The sequence below is a fragment of the Eretmochelys imbricata genome, chromosome 6, assembly GCF_965152235.1.
Source record: "Eretmochelys imbricata isolate rEreImb1 chromosome 6, rEreImb1.hap1, whole genome shotgun sequence".
NCBI classification, from domain to species: Eukaryota; Metazoa; Chordata; order Testudines; family Cheloniidae; genus Eretmochelys; species Eretmochelys imbricata.
In genome coordinates this window covers 74,904,542-74,925,471 of record NC_135577.1, presented here as the reverse complement: position 1 = coordinate 74,925,471, position 20,930 = coordinate 74,904,542, and the positions used below count along the sequence as shown (strand labels likewise).

The window sequence follows — 20,930 nt, the reverse complement described above, 5'->3', positions numbered from 1 at the left end:
TTTTTTATGACAGCAACAAACTCAGGTTTGAAATCTATCTCATCAACAATCTATTTCACCAGTTTGTCCAATTATTCCATGACGTGGGACCAGGTGTTTTGATTTAGCCAGAATGGTCTAATAACCCATCCTCTGATAACAGGTACATTTAGTCTTGTTGGTATCTAAAAATAACAGGAAGTCAATCACAATAGATTGACTTGTTAAATTAGAACCAAGATACACCAAAATAACATAGCATGAATCCGATGAAGTGAGCTGTAGCTCACGAAAGCTTATGCCCAAATAAATTGGTTAGTCTCTAAGGTGCCACAAGTCCTCCTTTTCTTTTTGAGGATACAGACTAACACATCTGCTACTCTGAAACCTGACAAAACAACATGTTTTTACATAGCAACATTTAGTATATAATGAAGAGCACCAAACTGGAAAGTCCCCTGAGAACATCACCGACTACTGGACTATTTCTTGTCATACGGTGAGTATTGGCTGGCTACAGATGCAGCAAAATAAGAATAGAAAACGTATGCACACAGCTTTCACACTGAAGCTTATGCTATAGTCATGATTATGCTAAAAAAATTCTAGTGCTTCTGTCATTTTAGAAAAGACAAGTGTGATGCTACAGAAATAATAAGAAAAATAGCTGAATGAATACGGTTACTGATTTCAGAATTCTGATGCTGTGGTTATGAATAGGTCAAAATATACTTTTATAGATATTCCTTTAACCTTCTTTCTTGTGTTTTCTACATATTAAATTCTTTTAAATAAAATTATTACATCTCTGAGTTTAACACAGAAAGCCAGACGAGCCACGTTCTTCATCCTTAAACTAAATAATGCCTCCCTCTACCTAACTTCATTTTCTTACTTCCTATGAAATAAAAGAGAAAGGAAGTTGCCATTTCCTCTACCACTTTTGTTGTTTAGTTACTGACAAGCAAATCTCCCTTGTTCCTCATCTGCCCTGTAGCACCTCAGGGCATTCAAAGTACATATATTTTGTCTGGAAGCAGTGGTGCTGGAACAAGGGGTGCTGCCACACCCCCGGCTTGAAGTAGTAATAACAAACACGTAATACATAGTTTCCATCATCGGCACCCCCACTATAAAAATTGTTCCAGCACTCCTGACTGAATGGTCTTTTCCTCAGAGTCAGCTCTAAACCAACATCCCCAGCATAGCAACAACAGTGTGTGCTGGAGATGCACTCTTTTGCAGGAGACATAATTCAACACCCTGCTCACCACTTGTGCTTATTAAATAACCCATAGCACTTTATGCAGGGTGTTAGCCCCTACATCCTAGTCCAGGGGCGGGCAAACTTTTTAGCCTGAGGGCCGCATCAGGTTTCCAAAATTGTATGGAGGACCGGTTAGAGGAGACTGTGCCTCCCCAAACAGCCAGGTATGGCCCTGCTCCTGCCCCTATCTGACCCCCCCTACTTTTCACCCCTGATGGCCCCCCCGGGACTCCTGCCCCATCCAACCACCCCTTCTCCCTGACCGACCACCCCTAACTGCCCCATGCTGCCCCATCCAACCCCCCCCTCCTTCCTGACTGCCCCCCCAGGACCCATCCAACCACCCCTTCTCCCTGTCCCCTGACCGCTCCCGAAACCCCCACCCCTGACTGCCTCCCACCACCCCATCCAACCCCTCCTCTCAGGAATTCTTGACTGCTCCCCCGGGACCCCTGCCCCATCCACCCCCCCGCTCCCTGTCCCCTGACTGCCCCCAGAACCCCTGTCCCTGACTGCCTCCTACCACCCCATCCAACCCCTCCTCTCCTTCCTGACTGCCCCCTGGGATCCCTGCCCCCATTCACCCCCCCCATTCCCCGCCCTCTTACCGCCCCGACCCTTATCCACATCCCCTGCCCCTGAACTCCACTGCCCTCTAGCCAACCCCCCCACTGCTCCCTTACCACACTGCCTGTAGCACTGGTGGCTGGCGGCGCCCAGAGCACCAGGACTGGCAGCCACACCACCCAGCTGGAGCCAGCCATGCACCGTGCAGCACAGAGCACCAGGTCAGGCCAAGGCTCTGCAGCTGTGCTGCCCCAGGAGCTCGGAGCCCTGCCATCCAGAGCATTGCTCCGGTGACACGGTGAGCTGAGGCTGCGGGGGAGGGGGAACAGTAGGGGAGGGGCCGGGGGCTAGCCTCTCAGGCCAGGAGCTCAGGGGCCGGGCAGAACAGGCCTGAGTTTGCCCACCTCTGACCTAGTCAGATTTTCATTTGGCTACGTTATTCTTTCCATCTTGTCCTTAACTGTTATTTAGTGTTGCTTGATTGCTATTAAAATAGCTGCTGCTTTCCACCCTTGAAATTGCTGTACTTATCCTGGTGTATAGCTTATAAAGCACTTTGGGATCATTTGGTATGAAATGTTCTATATAAATACAAACGTAACATATTAATACACTGATTATAGAAAACAGATGTAGCCATCCAGGGACGTGCTAAGAATGACAGAGTTAATCATAAAAAACCCTACAGATGTATGTGAGTTCATGTTCTATTTCAGGAGTGTTCATTTCATAGAACAGTACATATTTTTCTTCTATTCCAGCGATGGATAATTTCACTCATCCACCAATACCCACACAATGCTATCTTCACTGCAAAGTCAAGAACTCATATTAACAGCAAACACGAATAGAATTGCACTGCTAGTTCTAAGTAAAGGTTCAATATTTTAAAATGCATTTTCCAGTCACTGTACTGAGCATATTTAATGATCCCACCCTTTTCAAGATATTAGCTGCATGCTGGCATAATGATGCAGAAGACCAACAGACTTTGACCTCCAAGACCCTACACCAACCTCAGGCCAGACCAAAAGCATTCAGATGAGGTGCTACAATCGTTTAAAATTACTCTCTCTCATTCAGATATAAAAAGTAGAAAAAAAGTCACTCTTTCAATTATTGTTTGTTCCACTTATAAATGTGTATAAGGAATATTCACAAACACATTTTTCCTTTAGAACTCAATTTCTGCTGCTTTTCCCCCACATACTTATTGCTCCATTTAAAGCTCAAGAGAGGAGGATAAAGTGCTTTGTGAAGAAATAATGTGTATTGATGATGAAAACACAAAATTAAAATCTGCCTGTGAATTCACTTCTATATGTCCAAAAAGATAATTTTTTTCTCAAAGTGTGCATGGTTGTTAAACATAACTTTCCTAACTGGAAAGTATTTCTTCACCAAGTCTAAAAGAAGAAAATACGGTTTTCACTTTTGGAAATACAGTTCTAATTTAATCAAACAAATCACAAGAAAAATTATTGGGTGATTCACCTTATTATGCATGCCACAAAATTGGACACACAGTTTACTATACTCTGAGATTTTCATACTACAGAGAATCGCAAACCTACTCTAACATGTACACTAACTCCCACTTGCCAAAGGCTCTCTGTAAAGCTGAGGGCAGTGAGAGAAAAAGAATGGTTATTTAACCATTTAACCAGTAAATGTGGGTATTCAAAATGTTTTGTCCACAGGGATCCCACTCTAGATGCACATGTGCCCCATGCATTCCAGATAAAAGTCTTTGGCCAGCAGCATCCATTGGGGCCCCATCTGCATATCCTCTCACCCCTACTCATCTGCACCCAAGGGCATTAAGTGTAGAGCAAGCCCAACTGTCCTTCAATTCCTTTGCCAATACAGCATCCTGGGGGTTCTCAAACTTCATTGCATCCCAACCCCCTTCAACAAAAATTATTACATAACTCGGGGGGGGGGGGGGGAAGACAAAGCCTGAGTCCACCCAAGCCCTGCCACATCCGGGGAGGAAGGGGGGGAAAAGCCAAAGCCCGAGCCCCACCACTCAGGGCAGTGAGGCTCAGGCTTAGGCTTCAGCCCTGGGTGATGGGGCTCCGGCTTCAGCTTTGGCCCCAGGCCCCAGCAAGTCTAACGTCACCTATGGCAACCCCATTAAAACAGGGTCGCGATCCACTTTGGGGTCCTGACCCACAGTTTGAGAACCACTGCAGTATCCCAAAGCTAAAAGACTCTTCAGTGGCAAGGAAGTATGAGTTGGATTAGCCTGCCCTCTAGACCTGTCACCAAATGCTACTAATAGCCTTGGTGACTTATGGAAAAGCTTTGTTCTATGGAACAAATAGTAGAGTGGAGGATTACCATCAAGACACTGAGCGTGTGAAGTTTTGTTTCTACAGAGATCAAATGGGGTTTGGAGAAAAACTCTGGAAAATATATATATATTGATTCAAATGACACCACTTTAGGTAAGAATTTAGGATGGTGAGTCCTCAGAGACACTTTGTTTTTGTGAAAATAGCATAGGGAGGTCCTGCCCTTAACACTTGAATCACACTCACCCTTTGAGCAGAGGTAACAAAAATGCTTCCTTGATAAAGAGGTGGTAAAGGAGCATGACGGTAAAGGCTCAAAAGGAGGAGATCTATTAGGGCCAGGAGTACAATATTTAGGTTCCCAGGAGGGGAAATGTCCCTCGTTGGGGGGAAAATACATGGATCAGACCTTTCAAGAACTTAGATATAATTGAATGTGGGAATATGTAAACCTTGAAACGGAGGGCAACAGGCAGATATCCTGGCTACACAAACCCTACCCAAGCTAAATTAAAGTCCTAAATGTTTCAAGGGTAATAGATAATCCAGAATAACAGGATTAGATGTCGCTAACGGTTAAAGGTCATGCTGTGCAGCCCAGAGCAAAAATAGTGGGAAAAGCATTTAGAATGCCCATCACTTGAGGACACTGCCAGCTCACCAGAAGGGCAGGACTTGAAGGACAGTGACTTTGCCTCAGCCATGAGATCAATGCCACTGTATCAATGATCCTAGGGGTTTTCTATTTTATTTTTATTTTTTGTCAGCAGGCTAAATTAAAAAAAATGTTAAGTACTAAACTAACTAAACTCTGACAGAAGGAAGCAGGTGGGCACTGCTAAATTCTGTCTTGCTGCCATGACTGGTAAGAAGAATTCCATCTTACATGCATGGGCGTGCATGCACATCTAGAGTGGGATCCATGTGGACAAATATTTGAAGAACAATTATTTTTATTACTCCCAAAGTTTTCAAAGAAAATACAGGATTTGTTACTAAGAGTGAAAAAGGTAAATCATCATACAGAAGAAAAGTAATAATCTTTGCCTTCCCTTCTACTTCCTCAGTACAAAGATGGTAGTCTAGATTCTCTGGTGTGTCTAACTGCCATTGAGTGTATCCTCATTCTCTGCCTCACCTCACCTCAGCCCCTCTCGGATAAAGCAAGCTCAGGAGTGCTCTAATGTGCAGCACCTGGCTTTGTGCATTGCTATTCTGTACCCATGAAAGTTCACAGACTCAGGGGCCGGGGTAAGGTAATATATGAGCCAGCTCTGCTAGCTTTACACTCACTGAGGACTCCCCCATGTTATGGAATCCTCCAGCTGAGTGTTTGCAATCAGTCTCCACTCCATTTGTACTGTCAGGTGGTGAAAAGGGAGCACAGTGGAGCAAAGAAATTGCTGAAGAGCCTAAATCAGTCAGAATAAATAAGGGGAGAATGGGGAGAGAATGTAAATTAGTACCTACCTGTAAATAACAGGGAGAAACTTATCTCTGTATAGTAGATACTGTTAAGCAAGTTAGAGGTACACGGCAATGTCTGATAGATAAATTTAGTTGCCTGTATATTGCAACAAAACTATCACTCACTCGGGTAACTTTTCCACATTCTGCCTATATATGTAGATTCTACCTCAGAGAAATAATTGAAATGCAGAAATGATAAGGTAGGAAAAATTCTATTGCCCAGAACAAACCGGATCTCATTGCAACATGGAAGTTGAAGGGATTTCTCAATTATAATAATCTGGGTTTCCACTAACGTTATTAAAATAGAAATAAGTAAATCTTACAACTTCAGCATTTAGCAAGCAGCTCTTAAATCTTGGTTAGAACAAAATACTTCCGAAGACTTCATGCAATTGTGTACAATTCTATTACTTTTACAAAGATTCTAGCTCTGCTAAATTAAAATATAGAAAGAGTACTGCAGATAGGTGTGGATTTATTTTTTAGTTCATCACATAACTCAGAAGCAATTCTTAACAAAAGCTCACAAGGAGCAGAACACCTAGGGATCAAATAATAATTCTATTGTATAGAAAAACAATTTTTTTAAATAATAATGATAGGACTTGATAATCTTCTTCCTGACTTTTCTAGTGCTGACAAGAGGGTGAGAGGAGTAATTGTCCCAGACTACAAAGGAACAGTTTGTTTTTTCTAAATTAGTATAACAGAAAAAAGAAACTAAAAATGCTTCTGTCATACTAAAAATATTACATATAAATTGTATATAAAAATGTTTGCTGATACGACAGCAAATATAAAGAAATTCAGAATGAAAACAGGTTACAGGATATAAAACATGATAAACTCTAAATTAGATTTTAAAAAACGTAAGGCATTCCCCAGGGGTATGTGAATGGTCAACAGTCACAAACTAGATTATCTTGTTTTAAACAGGTATAAAACAAGCAACTTCAGTTTCTAGTAATCGGTTTCTCAGTCTTTATGAATACAAACAGAACAGGCAACTCGTGAATCCCTACCATGCTGTAAAACCCAACGTTTTATAATCCATACAGGCATACTGAAATTATAATTTTCAATAACATACAATTAATTTAATAATCAAAATGGCATTATAAGAATGAGATTATACTTTAATTTAAAAAACAGTTTAAGCAAGGCTTGAGTATTTTTCATAAGCAATTCAGTGTACAGTTAAAGATCATCAAAGTTTATGAGCTCAAAATATGATCTACTTTTTTGCCTTGCATCTCTGTGAGAAATCCATATTATTCTTTTGTAAGGTTTTTATCTTCTTTTTATCTTCCCAAAGCAAATATTTCATTTGCTTCATTGGTATTTCTTTTTATAAAAAAAACAAAAAAACAAAACAAAACAATGCCAGCAGCACAGCAGTTGTGACATGCCCTATATAATAAACTGGTGTATATGCACAAAGAAGGACAAGGAATTGGCAAGTATTAAAAAGACTAATACACAAATTTTAAATTTCAGCCATTTAGAGAATTCACAAACAACAAAAATTGTTGACAATATAATTTTTTAAACGATACAAGTTGTTAGAAACTTAGTTCTTTGTAGTTTAGCTCTAAAAAGTACACAGCACAAAAGAGAGATTTCTAACTGGAGTTTTAATACTATCACACAAGAAAAATGATGAAACATCATTACAATTTTTACTGAAACCCTAAACTCATAGGCATATGGCCCATTCTACACCACAGACTAATCATGCTAGCAACAATTGTTACTAAGATGGTTCCCTGCTCAGTATAAAAAAAGATTATTTTTTTCCTGAAAGCCATATCATAACCGTTTCAGAGTAGCAGCCGTGTTAGTCTGTATTCGCAAAAAGAAAAGGAGTACTAGTGGCACCTTAGAGACTAACCAATTTATTTGAGCATAAGCTTTCGTGAGCTACAGCTATTCCAACAACATGGAAATATGTTTTAGGTAAACCAGTGAAGGAAGCCAGGCTACCAAAATTGGCCATTAGCATGGTTTCAGCCTACTATGAACAGCGCCTCAGAAGCGAGCTGCCTCTCCATCATGCCGAGGTATTCTAGAGTATAAGATTTATTATTCTAAGATACCTGCTAATAGCCACAAGGTCTTGTCAAGAGGAAGAGTGAAGATGAGACAAATTAAGCTCTGAAATAAGACATACACACCTCATTTTAACTGGACAGCATTCGCTGCAATATTCAGTGATCAAACTAAAATAACTGGTTAAAAAAATTATTAAAACTTGTAATTGAGGGCCTGATCCTGCAATCCTCAGTTAGGCAAAACTATTGATTTCAAGGGACTTCAGCGCAAGTAAAGACTACAAGGTCTGGTCCTTATGTATTTATTGTCGAACATTCCTAAGTTGCCCCTTCTGCCTGTAGTTGGCAATTCTAGGCATAACGAATCTGCATGTTAGTTTTCACAGCTTTTTCAAACCACCCAGATAGTGTGTAACCTTTTACATACCCTTCTATACTAGCACAGTTGCTCATCAATAAGTTCATAATGCTGACTACTCCATATGAAACAGGCATGGAAAACTCTTTCTGGAATAATTTTAAGGGATCCTAAACTCAATACTGGATTTAGTCAAGTGCATACAAGTAGCATTCCAAGTGCCATTCCAGAACCAAGGCTAAGAGCTAAAGCTAGAGTTATGATGAAAAAAATGTAACTCATAAATAACCAATACTCTATGAGATTTTCTCATCCTTACCTGCTGAGCTAAGCAGAACACTGAAATCCGTTCCCCTCTGAGATTCTCCACTTTCATTTTGTGCCTCTTTCTCAGCATCTTCACCTTCATAACGGTTCCAGTTGGAGACTATCTTTCTTTTTGAATAGCCTCTCAGTTCATCCTTTTTCTCTTCTTGTGATTCAGCATCATCATCATCATCTGCCTGTGACATTTAAATGATGATATAAATAAGTAAGATTCATCCAGCATTTAGCTTTTATACAAACATCTCCTGGATCCTCCAACCAAAATATTAAAGCCTGCACATACAAATAGGAAGTGGCGGATCTAATTTTGGGTTATGGGATCATGACATGGTAGTGGTCAAAAGCCACTGTGATATACCATGTTGCCAATAACAGGAAATGTTTATATATGCACGCTCCACTATTTTGTATGAGCTTTAGGTAAATTACCTTTTCCCTCTTCTTAATCCCAAAGCAACAAATAAAAACTCTAAAACAAGTTTAGCGAACTACCTCTTTTTTTGGTGATGTGGTGCCAGATCTGCATTGCTAGGAGCTAGTGCACAGCTATGATTTCAATAAAATAAAGATCCAAAATCCACCTGCCACGCTAATTGAGGAGAAGCCACCTGACCAATTCCTCTAGATTGAATGGTTTGCTATGGGCAAGCAAATGTTTTGGACTGAAATACCCAATACATAATCCAATCTAATCCCCACTCTTTAAAGATGAGGAGACACATTTCAACAGTAAACCATACTTGGGCATGCTTTAGTAAGGTATTATTGCATTTTTTGGTTGGCTGATGGCCCTTGGCCAAATACACCCAACACACCAAATACAAATTGCCTTTACTATTGTTGCTTATCACTTTAATAAAGAATCTTCCAAAATTCAGACAAGGCAGACCCACCTAAGCCAACTCTGGCACCATAATTAGCTACCATACACAGAGCTGTCTGTACCATTTGTTCCTGTCAAGCCATGATCAAAATACGACTCTATGCTTCTTACTCCAGCCATGCCAGTTTTCAGAAAACTAGCATGGATTTAATTTCAGCTGAAATGCTGAGATAACTCCAAATGAGATTCTATTTTTCAGGGTCTTTTTCCATCAGCTACATTAAATACCAAAGCTCAAATAAGCAGGGCACTGAAGTTAAAATTTCATTTTGAGCTTTAAGAAATAAATCACAAAATTATCATAGCGTTAATGGGAATTGTGCAGCCTAATTCTCTAGGTACAAGGCTGAAATTTACCTTTGAATGGATAAACTTTAAAAAAATATAAATTTAGACCATTTGCAATTCCAATATAGTGCTTCACAGAAGTAAATAATACATATAATAATATACACAAATAATATATTGGCATAGTCTAAAAAAGGTTCTGCCACTAATTACGTTTACAAATTCAACATTCAGATTACTTAAATGTATATTTTTATCTTCAAAACTACTATTGATTTTATCAAATACATATATTTTTAAACATTCCTTTTTTTGCATGGTGAAGCTTTAGAGACTAAATTTCCTTACTATTTCTACATGGTGGCTATTTTTCACCATTAGTACAGTAACTACCTAAGACATACATCCGTATATATAAACCTCTTTCTTTCCACTTCACACTTTGTTCTCATCTACCTATTCAGAGTGACTTTTTTGCTACCTTTGGAATCATAACATTGAAATGAGAAATTATTTTTACTTTGGTAGCAAGAAGACATCAGTATTAAATGTGGCCCCTAAATATACCACAATATCCAATAATCATACAAGTTAAAACAAAACCTCAGAACTACCTTAAAAGGTCAACTTTCAAATAATGTGACCTTAAATAAGCAAACAAAAAAATTTATCTTTACACTTTTTTAAAGCAATATCTCCAAATAGCTGCAACTTTAAAGGGTGACTATCAGCTTGACATCTAGTCAGTTTGAAAAATGAATTTAAAGTAGTTTCAATACCACATTTTCCCCCAAGTCTCCAGTCAATTTCATGGGATGTTTTTTAATTACATTTCCTTTTTTTTTTTTTTTAATTTTCACTCATTTACTGTGTTAAAGACACACACAAAAATAGGAAAAACTAAATGAATGTACAAAGTTATCAAATGTAAACGTAACAAAAACAGAAAAAAAATATTTCTCTCTCTAATCTCAGTAGAAGCAAGTTTACGTGTTAATTTAACAAAAATAGGAAGTAAAATTCAGACAGAAGAGTGATTTTTTAGTTTACAGTGTTCCTTTAACTTGTTAAAAAATATTATCATGAATATGTAGCTTGACAATGGATGTTGGTCTTCAACCAAGAATGCTACTATTTATCCCCAAGACAGATATAGGGGTTGTGTATACAAACACTTTGTAGCAAGCTGGGATGTAAATCTACCTGATACTAGGTTGCAGGACATTAAATGCGCTTTAATCCACTCCTGTTTCAAAGCAGGAGTCTTTCTAGGGCTACGTCTACACTGGCAATTGAACGACAAACCTTTCCCTCCCCCCGAAAGACAAACGTTTTGCCGCAACAAGCACCAGTGTGAACGGCAGGTTGTCGGCAGGAGCACTCTCCTGCCAACAACAGAAATGCCGCTCGTTAGGGGTGGAAGTTTTTTGTTGGCAGGAGAGCTGTCAAACAGCGGCTACACTGCACACCTTTTAGCAGCACGGCTGTAGCGACACAGCCCTGTCGTTAACAGCTGTGTAGTGTAGACATAGCCTGAGGAAGCCTTTGCGATTTTGCAGCTGGGATTGGGTGAGGAATAGTATGAAAAAAACTAGTCACGCAATCCCAGGAGATAAAGCAGAAAATTAGGCTATTCTCTACAGGCAGCGGTTATGGCAGACGAACAAAACAAAACAAAACTACATCCTGCCCCTTTAAGGACTAAGTCATGTCAACAAAGCTCTCCAAAGATCCGTACATGGGGGATGAAAATGAGCCAGGTTTGCCTCAGGCTCATCAACTGCACAAGAGCTTGTGCTATTTCAGAGTCCCCTTGCCCAAGAGCATCTTTCACTTCCCCTCAGACCCCATCGTCCCGCTCCCTTTTGGAAGAGATTAGTGTCACTGATTCCCCACTTCTGATCCCAACCTACTCCTTTGCAAATCCCTATGAAAGGGCCAGGCAGCTGTGGACAATTTGTAGCAAAGCAGGATAACTCTTCCCACATTTCCCAGGGTACAGACACCCCTTCACACACAGATTTTGCACAATGAGTTGGAAAGGTATAGCAGCTGAGAGGAAAGCAAAAACAGTACCAGACATTTGGTTCAGCCACTTTCTTACAGACAAGTTGATGCTGATACCTATGCTTCAAGAATGAGGGCCCTAAAATGAATGGAATATGGTTTTCAACTGGACAATTCCCTGGAATCAGCACTCTCCTCTTGACTGGAGCCTAAGTATTGAGTTTTGGCTCAAACCATGAGCTAAAAGGAATGGAGAAAATATAACAGCAATCCATAACATCCTGCCTGTACTCAACTACTCACTAAGGGGAGAGTACATAGTCTTGGCACACTTGGCATGTACACATACACTCACACTCAACAAACACTGTGAATTCAAGGCTTTTTAATACAACTCTAAAAATTAAAGAAAGAGAGATCTTCCAAATGGAATACATTATTTTAAATAGTTGTATCTGATAACCAAGAGAAGTTGTCATCATCCCTCTTAAAATCCTCTTTATATTATCCTACTGAGAGAAGACTGAAGCATTTTATCTGTCTTTCTAGGTACTTATATGTTCCCCGCTCTTCCATTGTAGCTTGAGTATATTTCCATTTTCTCTTTTTCAGGGCATTTCTGTTCTTCCTCCCTATTATATTGCTGATATACTTTACTTTGTCCTTCTCTTGCTTCTTTTATACCCTATAGTACTTTTTCCTCATTTTCTTTTCCAACTTTTGCAATATATAAGTACTGTAACTCATTTTATGCTTTTCCTCTTCTGACTTCCCTCTACTTGCTTTCAGTACTATCTCTATATACTCATCTCGTGTATCATCATCTTTCCCTATTTTGTGCAATTATTACCTCCTTAAAACTCCTTGCAACCACATTCATCATATGCTACTTTTTTCATTGGCCCTGCAATTGCTCTGTACTGAACTTTAAATATTATGCCCATCAGAAAGTTTCAGGTTTCCTTAATCCTTTTCTCTTTATTTTGCCCAGTTATAAGGCATTGTTAGTCTGGATTTTCCAGTGGTAACAATTCTATCCATCCACAAACACGCATAGATTGCATGACGTAATTAGCCATAGAGTTACCCAGACAAAAGGTTTACAAACTGGATTCCTATTGAATATTATGTATATAGCACTGTGCTAATAAACTTTACATTTATTTATAGAAAGTGATTCAAAATAGGTGCAATTTGCTACACAAAGAACACGTTGCCCCATAGAACTTACAATATAAAAACATCTGTCTCAATAAATACAATACAAATACAATATATTGTTGTCTCACTCTTCCCTTGTACTTCCCTGTCTATCTGTCTGTATCCATCTGATGTCTCTTATCTTATACTTCAACTGTAATATCTTTGGGCAGGGACCAAATTTCTTTTCTGTATTTCTACAGTACCTAGCACAATAGGGTCCTGGGTCCATGACTAGGGCTCCTAGGCACTATGATAATACTAACAATAATAAAAACACTAACAACACAGAAAGTGGCTTATGATCTTAATACTTGTAATGTTTCATGGAATAAAATGGGCATTCAGAAGCTTTTATGAAGAAAGCCAAGTAGGGAGGTTGGTTTGTATTAATTGAGTGGCTGCTCTAAGCATGAATAGAAACACAAGAGGTACATTAATAGCACAGCAACTTAAATTCCTCTTGGGAAGCCATATAAGATTTTAATTTAGTGCACCAAATTCATTCCTGGCATATTGATAGTGAGATTAATGGGGTTGCATCAGGACAATTTGCCCCAAAATGAGTAACAACACAGCCTCAAAAAAATCCATTTTCACAAGGGTGTTCATTAAAGGTATTTTTTCCCTTAAATCCAGAAATGTACAAGAGAGTCCTCCAATAACTTAATTTTCTCAATCACAAATGGAGTCAGGTAGATTTGTAACCTTTGAAGATAATACTGTATATAATAAATCAGATAAAAGTCTTATTCTAGTCTTTTGCACTACCCTACTTATATCTCCTGGACATACATTCAGCCCTTCTGTATTGCAAGCAGACTAAGAATTCATGAATTTAACCTAACAAGGGCAAAGGGCACTTGTGTAATATGGACAAATTCTGCCCTGTGAAGCCAAAACAGAATGCACACTCAGAATGATGGTAGTTCAGGCAGACTTGCATTAATTTTACACTGTATAGATTAGTCGTCATCAACAGGTAGAAGCGATCAACTGGTCAATCCTGGAGCCTCTACCAATCGATCGCAATCTCCGGCCGCTAAAAGTCCTGCGGAGCAGCGGGGCTAAGGCAGGCTCCCTATCTTCCCTGACCCCATGCCACTCCTGGAAGTGGCCAGCACACCTCTGCGGCCCCTGGAAGGAAAAGGAGGCTGGGGTCTCTGTGCACTGCTCCTGCCTGCAAGAACCCCCCCACAGCGCCCATTGGCCGGGAACAGGGAACTGCAGCCAACGGGAGCAGCAAGTGAGGTACTTGCAAACAGAAGCAGCATGCGGAGCCATGTGCCTCCCCCCAGCAGGGGCTGCAGAGGCATGCCAGATGATTACACTCCACTGCTGGCCAGAGCCCAGGACTCTGCAGCCACCCCAGGTGCAGCAGCCAGGAGGGACCCTGGCCACAGGGCCGGCAGTGGAGTCCCCAGACATAGGGCCAACAGCCAGGACCCCAGCCGCAGCGGGGGCCAGTGGCAAGCAACAAAGTCCCCAACCGCAGTGGCGGAGTCTCCGGCAGCGAGGTCCACCAGCCAGGATCCCCAGGCCCCGGGCAGCGCAGCCCAACATAAAATGTGAGGGTGCTGCAGCACCCCTCGCATCCGAAGTTCCCCGGTTAAACGTTTAACCAATAAAATTTTAATCGGTTACATGGTTATTTTTTTAACCGCTATTTACATCCCTAATTTAGACTACATATAAATAAGGCAAATATGGGGCATAAGCAAGGATAGAATATAGCCCTAAAACCACAGCCGTTAAGTGGTTATCTGCATTTCACACTTCTTGTACAGATTTTCAAAAAATAAATGTAAATGACTAAAATATTTCATAATATGGTTGTCATATTTTAGACATTTTTCACAAATGGAAAAAATGTTTTATAATGGTAACCTGCAACACACTTCTGTGGAGATATAACAGGCTGGTAGCTTACCTATTTAGAACCCCATTTTTACAAGAAGTCATTGTCACACAAATATAGAGATTGTTTTTATAAGTCACAAGTGAAAATATACTTTGGACTAAAATGGGACATACAACTGAAAACCTAGAAATAGGTCCAATTTACAAAGTGTGGTTGAAAATAGTTTAGTAATTTAGTTACAAATGGACAAGTAAATTAAGTATTTTGGCCTATTTCTAATTACCTCCACCATGATTCATACAGGAAATTGTCAGCTGATAATGGCTAGGCAGGTGAGCAGTAGGGATTACGGATATCTATGTTAGGGTTGTTTTCATATATGCGTAAATAAGCAAAAAACAAAACACTGAGTCAAGACATAGATCCTACAATGAACATCATGTAGGCTGACCCCTGTGCCTGCAGAATTAGGGCAAAATTGTACACACAGCTAGTTTATGTAGCCACGTTCCTATAACCGTCAACCTCATCTTCCATTCATTAAATCCACTAGATAAATCTTGTCTTAATATACACTCTGATATTGGAAACATTTATACACAAGTAATCTCCCTGAGAGATACTCAGCAGGCCTGAAGTAATTTTCACATTGTTACATAAAATCTAAAATTGAACGTTTTGCTTTCAAGTTTACACTTACCACATATTCTGCATGGTACTCACACAATTGATGACAAGTGTCTCACTTCCCAAGTAAAATTTCAATTTTTTTTTAAATGAGTGTAAGTGAGGAGATCCTACCCCATAAAGTACTTATTGGCCTTGGGGAAGTCATACAGGTCTAGAAGCCTGTAGGTCATGAATCCTAGTTTCACTTTTTCCACAAACCACCATTAATATTTTTGCAGTTCCCAACCCATATTACTGAGCAAGCTCTATACTCCTACCTGGGAACAGAACCTAAATCTCTAATGTAATAGATCCAGATCACTTCCATTAACTTCACTGCCTTTCAGAAGAAATGAACCAAATTTGTAAGTTTGGCTATGTTGGCTGCAACCATGGACCTAACCATTAGACAACACTCCCCATCCATAAACTGGAAGAGAACCCACAAATTCTGGCACTCAACATTCCACCGTTGTCTCACAAACAGTTCAGGAACCCACTGGCAAAAGGTGAATCAAGGGGTTGGTCCACATAGAAGATAACAGCCAACTTCTGCTACCAGTTAATTACTCCTAAATTCAAATGATAAGAAGCCTGTGCTGTGGCTCTGAAGGGCATTGGCTGAAACCCTGCTGACAACCTAGGTGAAGAATAAATAGTATGTGATCATGCAGTGAAAGATTATTACAATGCATAAACGCAAAAGGGAAGAATTAAGATTTCATATATTGTCTTACATCTGGTATTTTCTAACTTGAGCACTTAACTTTGCAACTTTAATGTTATTTTAACAGTTTTGTTTGGGGTGTGTGTGTGTGTACACACACACACACACACACACACACACACCACACAAAACTGTTAAAATAACATTAAAGTTATGTAAAACATATATATACACACACCCCCCCTTAAATAAGCACTTACTGGGGCACTAGATGCTTCATGGTATTGCTCACTGGATAGTTTTTCACCTGTAGGCGAGCAGTTTGAATCTGGCACAGCTAAGCAGGGATTAAAGTTTGATGGCCCCTCTATTAGGACGGGAGTTTGCTAATTCTTAGTTCCAGCTCAACTATCAGAAATTCACCACCACAATTCACACTAATTGGAAAACTCAGCAGAGAAGCCAAGAACTGTATAGGCCATGGAGAATGAACTATCCCCGATCCCCCTAAAGAAAGTCATCTCTCTCCACAGTCAGGGTTGAGCGCACTGCAGGGTATCGTGTATGAGACACTTGCCTGGATGTTGTCCTGTAGATAAAGAGGACTTCATTTTCCAGCCTTGTCAGTCCAACAGTTTTCATCAACACTAAATCAAACATGATTTTATATTAAGTCAAAGTTTGTGGTTATGTTAAAATAATTTGCAAATGTGTAAACTCACTCATTAAATAATGTGTATAAATTGTCACATGGAACCGCACTGACTTGGCTGCTATGTTACTTCCAAACTGACATTGTAATTCGTGAAAGCATTGTATGCTTTTCTTGCAAATATTCAGAAACAAATGTAAATATAAAACGACAGCCCTAATCTTGTTAGAAACAGATTTGAATAAATCCTTCCAAAATGAGTGCATTGAAACAAGGGTTTTAGCATTTCAGTCAGATTAGTGATCGTTGCTAATGCACTGAACATATTCATGCAAGATCAATTTTAAAATACTTGTTCTAACCAAATGTTGTATTATATGTTCAAAAATAAATCAATCATCAAAAGTATGCTGGAGAGATGTCCAGCTGCCGTCAAATGCCTGCTGCTGTCAAAGCTGCAATTCTTAAATGGGAATAAAAATATATGCTGAGGTGTGTTGGAAAATACACGATTAGACAGGATTTTGTGTCATCTTGTTTCATAGTCTAATTGACTATATTTTATTTTGTTCCTTTATTTTAATATTTTTAAAAAACTACACTGACAGTTTCAATAATAATCTAAAAAGTTTATATTTATAGAGACTTCAAAATGTCAAGGAAGCAAAATAAATTGTTAGCATGTATAGTTAAGATCAAAGGTAAAATAAACCCAGACTGACCATTTTCTAAGGAGATTCCCTCTCTTTATTATTATTTTTGATTCTGCTAATCTCTACAAGTCAGTGACACCCCCCTCCCCAAAAATCTCTCCTTCATGATCATATTTAGAGGAAAATATGTGCAAGAATATGAGGTTAATCTTTGATGCAACCTACAAATGTGATTATATCGTAAAAAGCAATAATGACATTTTTGTTTTATAAACCCAAATCATATATTAAATAGCACCATACCTTTTGCAAGTATCTCATTGATGAAATGGAAGTAATAAAATTTAGAAATCTTGTCAATCAAAGTACATGGAATCAGTACATGGAATCCAAGATACATTTATGTCTGACAGCATGCAAATCCTTATCCACACAACTAATTTCATTGACTTTAATCAAACTACTGAAGTGAGTAAAGCTTTGTACGCTTGTGTGTTGTAGGTCTAAACTTCAGACAGGTCTCCTCTTATTCTAGCCAAAAGATATTTGCACGTCTAGATTTAAAACCACCAAAAACGCTCTACCCCACTAAGTTTACCTAGCCACAAAACTGAACTAACCCTTCACAAAACCCAATTAAGCCATAAAGATCTGGAAGAGAATTCAAGGCTTTAATGTATATGAAAAATACTTCAGATATATTCAGCTATATAAGAAGATTCCAGAATTGTCATGCTCTGTGTCACTCTGAAGCCTAAAATATCTGTTCAGTCAGAGTGAAGCAACTGAAACAGCTACAAGCATGGTTAAGGGTTTTTTGTGTTCAAGGTATCTATCACCAGTCACATCAGTCATCACTGGGATTCTCTGTCTGTTACCATCCAATTTTTAAGTGCTCAGACATTTGACTTTACATATTACACCTATGCAGTGTATAGGTACAGCAAGGCATGTATCTATGCCATTCCAAGAGTCCTAGACCATTATGATATCAGAGGTAACAACTAATCAATACCCTTACAAACAATTTCATTGGTTGTATGAGGAAAATGTCACAGATGGCAAGATTACTTGGCCCAACAGCCACATTGCTTGAAAAATTAAAAAAAACTCTGGAAATCTCCCATTTTGTTATGGATTTAAAATGGGATTATAATTCTGAGACCTACATTCCATCTAATTATCAATATGGCAGCTTCCTATCCAATTATTTTAAAATAGTATTTAACATTACTTTTTTAAACTACTGCTGAGTTTTCTTCTGAATTTAGAGAACATTTATATCTTTTAAACAATTTTAATTTTTATAAATACATGAAAATTAAGAAACTAGTTTTCTATATCAGTTTCAAAATGAAAAAAGATCAGAGAGTTACTAACCTGGCTTTACTATTATAAAGGTAAAAAAAAAGTCCACAATATTTCAAATAGTACATGTTCCTTACATCCATAGACACAGCCTATAAGCAAGTGCGGCAAAATCTGTCTCAATCTACCACCAATCACGGCACTACAATAAAGTTACACTGTAAATCTTGGAGATCCCTTAAGTGGATGCTTATGACACAGACTCACCTTTCTCTTTGAAGCAGCCAGCATTGGCCACTGTCAGAAGACAGGATACAGGGCTAGATGGACCATTGGTCTGACCCAGTACGGCCATTCTTATGTTCTTAATAGGCAATCCTATCTGCCTATTTCACTCTTACTGAGCTAGGGTCCAAAACTTAATGAGAACATTTGGTGACAACGTCACTCAGACTGTATTTAGATATTTCAAGATATGAAGCTTTTATTCTTATTTGCACTTTAATGTGACAGCCCGAATTTATCCAGCTTGATAAGTTTTCTTTTTTTTCTAAAAAAATAAGACTGACATATAATAAGGCCTTTGAATGTGACTGGAAATCTAAAATCAACTCACACCAGATCACGATATGAAATAGCCTGCTGTCACTCTATCGTTCAACCAGTCAACTATTTACAACGGGTTCTGATTCCTGATGTTCCAATAAACATTAATATTGTATTTACTCCATTTAATGAAGAGGAAAACACTGGACTTTCTTAATTCATTGTAGTGCTTATGGGCTTTGAAAGCCAGTTTTGTTTTCTGCCTTCCATTCACAAAGGATTGTAGGTTTCCTGGCTTAGTATTATTACGCCCATGCCATATGATACCTGCAGACAAGGTAAAGCCTCTGAACATTATATATATAAAGCCTTCAATGCATTCTCAGTTTAAAACATTTGTCACTGTGCTTTTTTCAGTCCTGGTTTTCACTTACTTCTTAGTCACTGATAATTGTAAAATATATCATCTTATGTCAGTCACTTCCTTTTTGACAGCTGTTTTCAAAAGTTTTAATACTTGAGAATGGAGGTTTTAGTTCACAAAGGAAAATTCTTCTACCTTGAATTTAAACTAATATCCAACTGTCTCTTTTTCAGTCAAAAGAAATTATAAGGCTAAACTATCACATATAATAATATTCACACACAGCATATTATAAACACACAAAAAAAATTTCAGTTGGTGACAAGTAAAGTTGCATCAGGACACACTCCATGAACTCAAGCCCTTAAAAGCATGGGTATAAAAAGTTAAGGGAAATTGTCTTACATTCCTTCCCACTTTCACATTGCCTACAACACAACACATTCCAACACTATAAGGCTTTCACTTCCATCACCATTAAACACCAAAAAGCAATATATACCCCCAACTTCATCAAAATCATACTCTAGCGCAAAACCTTAACAGTAACCTCTGATACTCCCGTTATCAGCAGACTGGCACATCTGACTATACTACACATTCAGGAAGTTATTCTACATTAACATTGCTGATATCACCATTTGGCACAGTGTGAGATTGATGTAGTTGGGGGTACATACTGCTTTTTGGTATTTTCTTGATGAACGAAAACCTCATGGAGTGTTGGAATATGTTATCAAGCACATTGTACGCAATGTGAAAGTGGCAAAAAAAATTGCAGGATTTTTTTTATTTCCATGCTTTCAAGATTTTGAGTTGGTGAGGTGTGTCTTGTTCTGTATAGTCTGTCATAGATACTCCTATAGCCCTTTCCTCTTTATTTATCACTTCAGCACCCGCATAATTAATGTATTTCCTCTCACAACATACCTGTGAGGTAGGGAAGTACTATTATCCCTATTTTGCAGATACAGAACTGAGGAAGACAGCAACTCAGTGACTTGCCCAAAAAACAAAGGATGTCTGTGGCACAGCAGGAATTGAATACAGTCTCCAGATTGCAGTTCACAACCTTAACCACAAGGCCACTGAACCTTAACTGTCATGAAATGAAGTCTGCGTGTGTTTATTTCCTAGCTTTTGTTATACACGGATGGTGTACTTCGGGGGCAGGTCCTCAGAGTGAAGGAGAAGAGAGGAAGAAATAAGAAATGCGAAACAAAAAGTGCAAGTATGTGTGTTATGGGTGTTTTGCAGCATTGCTCAAACAGGGTAGAGTTATGGTTGCATGGATGTTTTCCTGTATTTTGGTTTTTCATGCCATAATTAACAGATAATAGTTCTTAAATTACAAATATCAAAGGGGATGTTTCTAGTGAGGTTATGTGGGGATCAGTTCTAGGCCAGACACTATGCAATATTTCTATCAGTGATCTAGAAGTGAAAATAAAACAATGGCTCATAAAATCTGCAGATGACAAAAAGACTGATGGATTGATAAATAATGAGGACA

At 38.8% G+C, this 20,930-nt stretch overlaps 1 protein-coding gene across 1 annotated transcript in view; it reads right to left on the bottom strand.

Annotated features, from left to right (window-relative positions):
- Positions 1-20,930, bottom strand: part of AVEN (apoptosis and caspase activation inhibitor) — a 170,740-nt gene that overhangs the window by 125,690 nt on the left and 24,120 nt on the right. Inside the window, exon 2 of the mRNA XM_077818928.1 lies at positions 8,312-8,495. Within this exon, the coding sequence (XP_077675054.1) occupies positions 8,312-8,495 (184 nt within the window). The remainder of the gene's footprint in view (positions 1-8,311; positions 8,496-20,930) is intronic.